This window comes from Octopus bimaculoides, chromosome 11 (assembly GCF_001194135.2).
Source record: "Octopus bimaculoides isolate UCB-OBI-ISO-001 chromosome 11, ASM119413v2, whole genome shotgun sequence".
Taxonomy (NCBI): Eukaryota; Metazoa; Mollusca; class Cephalopoda; order Octopoda; family Octopodidae; genus Octopus; species Octopus bimaculoides.
The window spans coordinates 22,898,018-22,909,442 of NC_068991.1; the positions used below are offsets into that span (position 1 = coordinate 22,898,018).

The following is an 11,425-nucleotide window of genomic DNA, read 5'->3' on the forward strand; positions in this document are numbered from 1 at the left end:
TGTGTGTGTGTGTGTGTGTGTGTGTGTGTGTGTGTGTGTGTGTGTATGCATAAATATATATATGTGTGTGTCTGTGTATAATAATAATAATAATAATAAATAGAAAATGAAATCAAAAATGAAAAGAATTCTTTATAAAAACTTTACACTCATCTCAGAAAAAGAGGCTGATGAAGGCTTTCCTGAAATTATAGAAGACACTGAAACACATTTAACAAATGACAAAAGGTGGTGGGGGATCCTGAAAGATAAGTTAATATATTAGAATAATATAAGTTAATATATTAGAACAATATTTGTAAGAACATAGGTGTGAAGTTGAAAGGAAAAAGATAAAAGAAAAGATTTATGAGGTTAAAGCAATAAGGTGTCAGAAATAAAGATAATATGCGTGAAAACCAAAGATCCCAAAGTAAGTAGTTGTGCCAGTCTTTAGACTCAAAGCAAGAATAACAATAAAAAGAATCAACCTCATATGAGTATCAAGCTCAAAATGTACCTGACAAATAATCATGCCAATGAAGTGCAGCTACCACTGGCCAAAAACAGAACTAAACTGTGACTGAGGATTAAACTCACCTGTCTGACGGAATCACACTGATCCGTACGGTTGGTGTCTATGAGAGTTTCCTGCGGCAACGATGGCACCAGATTGGATGAAGGTTTCATATGCTCACCACTAATTACTTTGCTGGGTTCCAATAAACCTAAGTTCGCTGCAAATATTGGAACGCCTGGCTTCTTGTGAGTCACCAACTGTAGAAGAAAGAAAGTAACAACAAACAGACAATGATAATCAACCATAACACACACATGCAAGAAAGATGCTGTAGAAGTAACTTAGTATGTTTCAGTTTTCCTACTAATAACAATATTTGAATTTACAAAACTAATCCCACCAATAATGGCATGGTATGTATGAGTTTTCTCTCACTAGCTTCAAGCACTAGACTGCAGTTATGGAGTACTGCCTTCAATGGTCTTAATTATTTTGCATACAGGCATCTCCCCTGCATTTCTCTTCAGCTGAGTGATCCTAATCTTGCAGGCTCATTGGTGCTGGTGCCACATAAAAAGCACTTGTGCTAGTGCCAAATAAAAGCACCGATGCCAGTGCTGCATAACAGCACCCAGTACACTCTGTAAAGTGATTGGCATTAGGAAGAGCATTGAGCCATAAAAACCATGCCAAAACAGACATGGAGTCCAGGCAGCTCATCAGCTGGTCAGCTCCTGTCAAACTGTCCAACATGCCTGCATGGAAAACAGATGTATGATCATGATGATGATGATAATATTTACACCAGTATTAAGTTTGGTATTTATTTTATTGATCTCTATGTATTGAATAACCAAGTTTAGTTTATTGGCATAAAGGGGCATAACTCAATTATAACTATAAAAACCACAAGGAACTTTCGTTTGACACGCCAATTTTAGATAGACATACACAGGTACACATATACATATAACCAATCTGTACATATTCTCTGTTTATTAAATTTCACCTACAAGGTATTGGTCAACTGCAAGCTACTGTAAGAAGCACTTGCTGAAGGTGAGACACTGAAGGGGATGGATGCATACCAAAGTTTTTAATCATTTAACAATGTGTGTGTATGGGGGTGGGGGTGTAAACAGTATTACTGTTTAGTTTTGAGTGGAAACGACCTAAGACAAAATCTTACTCACAATTTTTCTGGAATCTATCCGCAAAGTTTTAAACATCATGTTGCTGCCTTTGGAATCAGTGAAGTTATAGGTCAGGGCATCTGTGACATCAACATCCAATAGCTGTTTCCATATACAGCAACTAGATGTGTAAGCACTGAAATAAAAGATGAGCTCAAAGTTAAAAGTCAAATATAAAAAATATATTGCATGATAATTAAATGATTAAATGTTTTGTTCAGGAGTTGAAAAATGTTGAGGGGTTCAAACCTCCCTAGGAAAAAATGTAGCCATAACCATCTAGTCTTTTTATATATCAAGGACTACCTTGCCCAAGGTGTTACGTAAATGCATGTGTATGTGCATATGTGTGCATGCACATGCATTCATGTAGGGCTGTGTGTGTGTCTGCATCAGCAATTATTTGCACAAAGGTGTTATGGTGGGTGTTGTCAGTTTCTCCAGTCAATATGTCATCCAGACTCTTGATGCCTTTAAGTAATCCCTTACATTAAAAAACTGGTAAGGATTAGCATTAAGAAGTGCATCCAGCTGTGTAAAACAGTTGTTCCTCAAATAACATATTAATCTAACCCATGCACGCATGGAAAAACAGACTTGAAATGAACAAATCTTCACTAATGTGTCCATCCATTTTAACTGCTTTAAGACAGAAGGTTGTAACTAAAAGGAGATTGGTTGTTATTTCCAGTAGGTTCAGCAACCTTATACAAGCTCCCTCATTGATTTACTATGGGCAGGGATGTAATTCCATGGAAAGAATCATCTAATCACTGGGTGATTGCTCGGCATGGCATATCAGAGATGGTAAAAGGAAGAAAGATGAGTGCATTGAGAAAGATGAGTGAAGATATGGCTATCGTAATTACAGTAGAAGAAGCAAAAAAGAAACAATCTGTCTATGAGCCATTGCCTATAATGAACTGGTTAGCGAGACTTTACCATTCATCTCAATGGCTCAAGACAGATGCAGTTTAAGATATTCATCTGTGTTCATATTCACAAATAAGAGAGCAGTACTCCAATGTACAACTTGCTTTAACATTGGTACCAATTCAGTATTTTATGATCCCCAAAAGAAATCATGGTCTTGAAGTGTATTTTTGGTAATGTTTCACAAACACCCACAAACAAATGTATGCATGTGTATGATATTGCTATGAGAGATAAGAGATCATGAAGTCTAACATTTGAAGTAATTTTGAGAGCTTTAGATATGTGTTGTTTGTGCACGAGGAGAAGGGAGTAGTGCAAGAGTGTTTCTCTGGGCTGGTATATTTACTGACTGTATCTTTGTACTGTTGATACATGCAGTATCAATGCATCATTGTTGTCTACAGATTCAGTTGTCTGTACGAGATCTATTTTTCTCTTTACAGAAAGCACTAGAGAGTTTACAACTGTTTGACTCTCACAGTTAAATCAGAAAATGACTATTGTGTCATATAAACAAATGATGAGTAAATATAGAGTGTCATGAAGTGGCACTCCAACAAATATCTTTTTTGTTTATATTTCCTCCATTTAATCATCATTGAGTGTAGGCTTGAAAGTCCCTTTGCATCCTCTCCTGTGTTAACATTGAAAGAAATCAGTTAAAATTGCTTGAGAATTTCTTAAGCAAATGCTCATCGTCATTTTTCCTATTTTTGTTGTTAGTGATAGAAGGTACGATGTGAACTCAGAACACATGTACCAAAAAGTCATCTCAGTCAATGCTCTAACATTCCACCCACCCACTACCCAGAATTGGCATATTATTTATCAAACCCAAAAGGATGAAAGACAAAGTTGACCTCAGCAACATTTTTACTTGAAGCAAAGAATGTAGGAGAAAGCAGTACAAGGCATTCTTCCAATACTTTAACTCTGCCAATCCAACACAAGAATTTTATACACACCTAGAAAAACAAACTCCAACAACTCTATTTACCATCCATTGTTTTTTTTTTTTTTTTTTTTTTTTTTCTTAACCTGTGTCATGAGTTTCTTGTGATTCAATTTCAAACAGCAGAAAGCCATAATTCAGAATCATGAGTTTGTATCTTAAGACCAGAATTGTGCTGTTGTAAAGTATCCTGGATAAGGCATTGAAACTCTCTCCTTGAACTTCCCAAGCAACAGAACTATGTAACAATAGTCCCTTTCTAGACCCACCCACCACAATCTGCTGACCTAGTGTTTATCTCAAATTTCTACAACATTAAGCATTTGAGGTACCAAAATCAGCCAAGAGAGCAATGTTTCCTTTAATTTTTAGTTGTCAGAGTTGTCATAAATAATTTAATACTGTACAAATTTTTTCCTGTGACAAAAGCAAGTATAATTATTAATTACTCCATTATTTCAGTTAATTAACTTTTGTGCACCCATTAATTTGTGTGCACATTGTGCTAGTTTGAAATATATATATGCACACACAATGCACAATTTTGAGGGGTTCGTACTGAATAGGTGGTCTATCACCAATAACTTTTTACACAAGATGAATTGTCAGACAGAACTGAAAATGAACTCATGACAGGGCCTCTATATGGTTGCTTGATTTGCTAGAAATAGCAACTAAATCTCCTTCAAATTAGATCTACCACCCAAGAACAAAAACAGTTTGTTTGACAAATCCCTCACATTTTCCATCTACCAAATGTTACCACAAGGCTTTGACCAAGCCTGGGTTACAGTAGGAGACACTTGCCCAAGGTGCTGCACAGTGGAATTAAACCTGAAACTACATCGTTGTGAAGTAGATGTTTTAAACATAAAGCCATGCTTTCATGCATGTAGACAGATGATGGAAGTGGATCCAACCAGAGGTAGACATTAGTAAACATATACAAAGATTATTAGTGCCAAGTCAGTGACAGACCATTAATTGTCTAATAGAAGCAATGGAGAGCAACAGCATCTTGTCAAAATATAACTGTGGTTGTTTAGCATCAGATCAAATTTGGCTAGAAGACTTATAACCAAAGGCATTCCAGCTGTAACCATCTCCCCTTTATCTTATGCACAGGGAACCCAGAATTATATTGGCCGACTTGCTTTTTTCTCAAAGATGGTCAGTGCTGCAAGAGATTTGGTAGCTATTTCAAGTAGATTCAGGAGCTATGTAGAAGCTTCCTTGTGAGATCATTTATTCACTCTAAATTGGAGATGGTTGAAGCAGTAGAGCACCAAGTTAATATACTAATCCAGCCTTTTAAGCCAATGAAGGAACTTATATGTGGTTACTTATTCTGTTAAAAACAGCAACCAAATCTGACTCAAATCATTTATCTTTTACTTGTTTCAGTGATTGAATTGGGCCACGCCAGGGTATCATCTTAAAGGGTTTAGTCAAACAACTCAACCCCAGTACTTATGTTCATTTTGTTATTTAATCTGGTACCTATCAGTCTCTTTTGCCTAACTACTAAGTTATGGGGATGTAAACAAACCAACACCACTTGTCAAGCAGTGGTGGGAGACAAACACAACACAAAGACACATATAGATATATACATATATATATACATACAACAGGCTTCTTTCAGTTTCCAACTATTAAATCCACTCACAAGGCTACAGTGAAAAAAACACTACTCAAAGTGCTATGCTGTGGGACTGAACCCAAGACTGGGCAGTCCGATAAGCAAGTTTTTCAACCACACAACCACATCTCCAACAATTTTTAAAAACAAACGTCCAAACTTTCACCATAAGCCTTGCATGATCAAGGTTGACTTCAGAATAAATCAGCACAAATATAACAATACTTAGTTTTAACCCTCCCATGTGCTAAACTCAAATGCCAGCAAGGCTCATCAAACATGCTTTTCATCCCACCCACCACTGGTTACTGTAACAAATACCAATAAATATTCCTGATAAATACTTTAGTTGTCTACACACACCCTCCCTTACAAATTTGTGACTGGCTTTGTGCCAATGTAAGAAATCATTAAGTAATTAGTTATTATCACTACATACTTGAGAGAATTTTAGCCATTAAAAACCTTCTGGGGTAGGATGGAGAAGCTTGTTGGCAGTTTTTCTAACTCTCATCTCACATGCCACATATTCTCTCATCCCTTAGAGCTCTGCTCTCAGAGAGAAACTATTAATAACAGTATGACATTAATGATATTAATTAGAATTAGTACACAATGGATAAGTAGCCAGAGTGTCGAAAGGAACTGGGTTGGTGGAGATGAGGAAGGTAGTTACATGTAATATAAACCTTCCACAAAACAACTGTCCAAACAAAACACACAAAAAGAAAGCACAAAAACAATGTTGATGATGGTAGTGGTGATAGTGGTAGTGGGCGGTGGTGGTGGTGGTGGTGGTGGTGGTGGCAGCGGTGGCTGTGAAGAAGGAGATGATGTTGATGATGAAGATGAAGGTGACTGTCATTATCATAATCATCATCATCATTAGGAACAGCAGCAACAACAGCTCGATTATTATGCTCTCATGAAGTCTTTTATAATGATTATTGTTGTTTAGCCCTCCTGAGTCAGCCCTCGTTCAGCAGACCTTCTGATCTAAGGTATTTCAACCATGATGCTCCTGTCATTTTGTATATCTAGGACCACATTTATTGATGTGTCCTTCCCTTTTAAGGGAATTTGAGGAACTTGGCTGCTTTTTCTAGTTATTATGTAGAACAGGCATAACGCCTGTATGGACAACAGCAAACACCTTGAGAAGCAGGCTGCATGGGACGTGAATCATCATCAAGCAGGTTGCACTACTAAAAGAATTCTGAGTAACTTTCTCTTAGGCATGTTATTCAGAAAATCCCATAGGCCACAGTTTGCCCATGACTGGTGTAGATGCTCCTTTGGTGTTACAATGATATTGGTGGTGAGAGCAGTGGTGGTGTTGGGACCAGCGGTGGTGGGACCAGCGGTGGTGGGACCAGCGGTGGTGGTGAGATCAGTGGTGGTGGTGGTGGTGGTGGTGGGACCAGCGATGGTGGTGGCAGCATGTGCAGCAGCAGCAGCAGTGGTGGTAGTGATATTATAAGAGGTGGTCATGGCAATGGTTGCAGTGATAAAAATTATAATACTGAAGAATGATTATGATGATAACAACAACAATGACCTGTCTTGTAGGACACAACCAGGGAAACAAAAACATAATATCCAGTCAAATGTTATCTAAACAAACATTAAAATAACAATAAAATCGAAACAACAAAAATGTAAAAAAGAAAGGAACTTCTAATGATAATTAAAAATTGATAAATTGATTGTTGCTTATTTTAACGTAAAGGTTTATCTTCATTTCAGTTTCATTTATTTATTTCAATATACACATGCATGTACATGCAGATACACACATTGTTGTTGTTGTTGCTGCTGCTGTTGTTATTGCTGGTTTAGTTTGTATTCATCAATGAAAATGCAATCAAAATGTTTATTATAAATTTCTGTGGCTGGGAAAACCAACTAATTCTACACATAAAAATTCTATTAGAGAATACCAATTATTTGGAAGTCATTGCTATTGTAAAGAGAGAAAGCCATTTTTTCAATGTGATATGATGGCGGTGGTTATGGCAATGGTGGTGGGAGAGAGTCATTGTGGGTTGAGGGCAGGAAGGGTCAACCGGAAAAAAAAAATCAAATCAAAACCCCAGGTAATTACATTACAACAGCAACACCCTGTAATATATATATTTAATTATTGATTGTGTTTGTAAAAAAAAGGAAGGCTGAAGAGATTGGTGGAATTAGAGAAAGAGGACAACTTGAGTAGTAGTGGGAGATAGAAGTATAGTGAGGGGGGCTGGAGACAGATTTATAGCATAGGAGAAGGGGAGAAAGACAAAAATAAATAAATTGCAAAAGGATAATATGGCTGGCAGAAATGTGAAGAGAGAAAACAAAATTAACTCTTTTGATGTCAACCAGGCTGAGAATGCCTCTGGTTCTCTTATACAAAACCTCTTGTTTTCAAGAGTTCACATTCTAATTAAAACCATTCATCGTAATTTTGATAGTACTCTTCATTGAGTTATATTCTACACATCATCTTAATAATGGCAAAGTCACTTCCAAATTCTTAAATATTGTCACATAAGGGTTAATAAGGCACAAGTAAAGCTGTGTGGTTAAGACGCTTGCTTTGCAATGACAATTGGTTTTGGGTTCAGTCCCACTGCACAACACTTTGGGCATTTGATAGAGAGAAACTATGTGAAAGTCCATCATGCGTGTGTGTGTGTGCATATTTGCCCCACCAATGCATGACAACTAGTGATGGCTTGTTTATGGCCCTATAACTTAGCAGTTTGGCACAAGGGGTTGGCAGAATAAGTACCAGACTAAAAAGAAATAAGTACTGGGGTCGAGATAGTGTGCCCCAGCATGGGTGTAAGCCTAATGGCTGAAAGAAAGAAAGACTAAGATAGATAGATAGATTAAGATAGACAGATAGACTAAGACAGACAGTCAGACATACAGTCAGACAGACAGATATCAAATTAAATACACAACCAAAAGAGCTACCAATAGTTTCATGCTATTATGATATATGACAAGACATATTCATAAAATATGCCATGTATTTTAAAGCAATCTTTCAGGCTCTGTTTATGCATTATATATAATTTTTAAAAACAAAGACACTGGACAGTAAGGAAATAAGAAAAATATGTGGAAAAACAGGGAAAAAGGCTGGTGTAAAAAATGGAATGAGAAAAAAGAAATGAAATCAAGAACTATGATCTTTGTTCTCCTTGACTGCAGAAAGCTCATAAAATACAACTGGTTTAAAACAAAATGACAGAAAAGATGTCAAAGTCTGCAAGACAGCAACTCAATCAGGAGCGGGTGGTGCCCTCCAATTCGATAACAGAAACTTGTCCATATATATATATATATCCCTCTCTCTCTCTTTCGGAGAGAGGCACAAGCACATACACAGACATATACACACACGGCAGTAACTTCCACCTACCAAATTCAATCACAAAGCTTCGGTCGGCTCAGGGCTATAGCAGAAGACACTTGCCCAAGGTGCTACGTGGTGCGACTGAACCTGAAACCATGTAGCTGGGAAGCAAGCTTCCTAATCACACAGCCATGCCCGCACCTACACCATATATGTGTGTGTGTGTGTGTGTGTGTGTGTGTGTGTGTGTGTGTGAGTGTATTTATATATATATATATATACACACACACTCAAACAGATAAGAGAAGTGATGTAACACACATTTATTCCATATATTTACAGCGGTTTCATAATCTTGTTAGTTATATAATGGATGTTATATCAATATTAACACAAACAAAATATACATATATAAACATATATACATAAATATATATGTGTGTGTGTAAACCCATGCATAGAAAGGCATATGTACATTTTATATGTGTGTTAATATCAATGTAACATCTATTATATATAACTAACGTGATTATGAAACAGCTGTAAACATACGAAATAAACATTTACATTCTCACATCACTTCTCTTAAATGCACTATCTATATACATTCTCTCCACCATTGTACATCCTGGATTTTCAGAATGATGCTATGGTTACCCTAACTTCTGCCATGGTCATTCTTGTCAGGTATGTAGTTGGCAAAGAGCTTAATGTGAGATCTGTTTGATTCATTGAATCCCTATTATTACTCCATATATACATGAGAGAGAGCGATTGGAAACACATATGAACAAATAAGACAGCCTCTACGTGATTGTTGCAATATCAGCTATAAAAAGCAATCAAATCCTTTTTCAAACTACACCTTTGCCTTAAAAAGGGAATGGCACATTAGATGATATAGTTTTAGATATACAAAAAGTCAGGATGGCCATGGTTTGGACTGCTTAAGTAGCTGACTTCAAGCAAAACAATAACACACAGACCTTTGTTGTGCCATACATACCTTTTACACACAAATATATTTCACTCACACATCATTTTCATATGCACAACATATACTGCTTTATAGCATACACTTTTGTTATCTATACCTCAATACATATATACATATATATTGTTGTCTATCTCACTTGCACACATACACTTTCTTTCTCTTTTCCTCTCTCTCTCATCACACAGTCTTGCTCATGTCACTCTGGTTTTCTTTTATAACTCTCTTTTCTATCATCCTCTTAGTTTGGTTCTCTCTCATCATGCCTGGTTCTCTCACAATCAGGCATGCTTCTATCGCCTTTCATATTGCTACTATTCAGTCTCCTTAACAAGAACTGTCATATAGCTGTGCATTATTTTCTCTCTCTCTCTCTCTCTCTCTCTCTCTCTCTCTCTCTCTCACTTCCCCACTACTTTTTCTTCTATTACCCATCCATTTCAATCACTCTGGTTCCCTTCCCATGAAGTTCTGTGGGTGGAAATAAATGAAGACAAAAAGAATGAATAGAGACAAAGCAGGAAAGGGGGGTACTCTCTATAGTCTTTTCAGGAAGGAAGATAACTTCTCTGTTGCCAGGGAATGATTACATGGTGACTATGTAAGGTAGAGGACTCATTAGTTTTGCTGGAGACAAGACAACTTCACTAGTACTGGTTCCCTGATAAAATAATCTCATTACAATTGCTCAAGTGATTGACAATATGAAGGTCATCCAGCCATAGGAACTATGTAAAGAAATGTTACTAAGAGATGATCTCACATCCATCTAGGAGGGCAGTAACTTTTAATAAGACTGACTTGGACTATAAAAACCAATCCAACCCATGGCAGCCTAGTAAAGCAGATGCAAAATAATGATAATGTCATGCACCAAAACTATATATCATGTTGATAATGTCTCCTCATCGTCGTTTAACATCTGCTTTCCATGCTGGCATGGGTTGGATGCTTTGACTGATAACTGGTAAGCTAGGAGGCTGCACCATGCCCCAATCTAATTTGGCAAGATTTCTACAGCTGGATGCCCTTCCTAATGTCAGCCATTCCAAGAGTGTGGTGGGTGCTTTTTATGTGCCACCAGCACGGGTGCCAGTCAGGCAGCATTGGCATCGGCCATACTTAAATGGTGCTTTTTACATGCCAGTCAGGTGGCACTGGCATCAGCCATGCTTGAATAGGGCTTTCTACATGTCACCGTCACAGATACCAGTCAGGCAGTACTGGCATTGGCCACGCTCAAATAGTGCTTTTTACATGCCACAAGTGCCAGTCAGGTGGCACTGGCATCGGCCACTCTCAAATGGTGCACTTCACATTACACAAGCATGGGTGCCAGTCAGGTGGCACTGGTATTGGCCACGCTCAAATGGTACTTTTTATGTGCCACCGGTACAGGTGACAGTCAGGCTGGACTGGCATCAGCCACACTTGATTGGTGCATTTTACGTGCCACAGGCACAGGTGCCAGTCAGGTGGCACTGGTAGCGACCATGCTCAAATGGTACTTTTTACATGACATCAGCATTGGCATCAATTTTCCTTGGTTCAACAGGTCTTCAGAAGCACAGCATATTGCCTGACAATTGAAGGGTGCTTTTAAATGGGCCAGTTATGCAACACTGGCATCGGCCATGACTATGATCTCACTTGGCTTGCCGAGTCTTCTCAAGCATGGCATATCTCCAAAGGTCTCGGTCACTTGTCGTTGCCTCTATGAGGCCCAATGTTCAAAGGTTGTGCTTCATCACCTCACCCCATGTCTTCCTGGGTCTACCTCTTCCACAGGTTCCCTCCACTGTTAGGGTGTGACACTTCTTCACACAGCTGTCCTCATCCATATGTAACACATGACCA

The 11,425-nt window shown here is 37.9% G+C and overlaps 1 protein-coding gene across 4 annotated transcripts in view; it reads right to left on the bottom strand.

The window, feature by feature from the left end:
• The window catches only part of LOC106883746 (serine-rich adhesin for platelets), a 127,432-nt gene that overhangs the window by 54,549 nt on the left and 61,458 nt on the right, over window positions 1-11,425 (bottom strand). For all 4 annotated transcript variants that reach the window (XM_052971614.1, XM_052971613.1, XM_052971615.1 and 1 more), the window contains 2 exons: window positions 1,693-1,828; window positions 580-756 (listed from right to left, as the gene is read on the bottom strand). In XM_052971614.1, coding sequence (XP_052827574.1) covers window positions 580-756; window positions 1,693-1,828 — 313 coding nt within the window. The remainder of the gene's footprint in view (window positions 1-579; window positions 757-1,692; window positions 1,829-11,425) is intronic.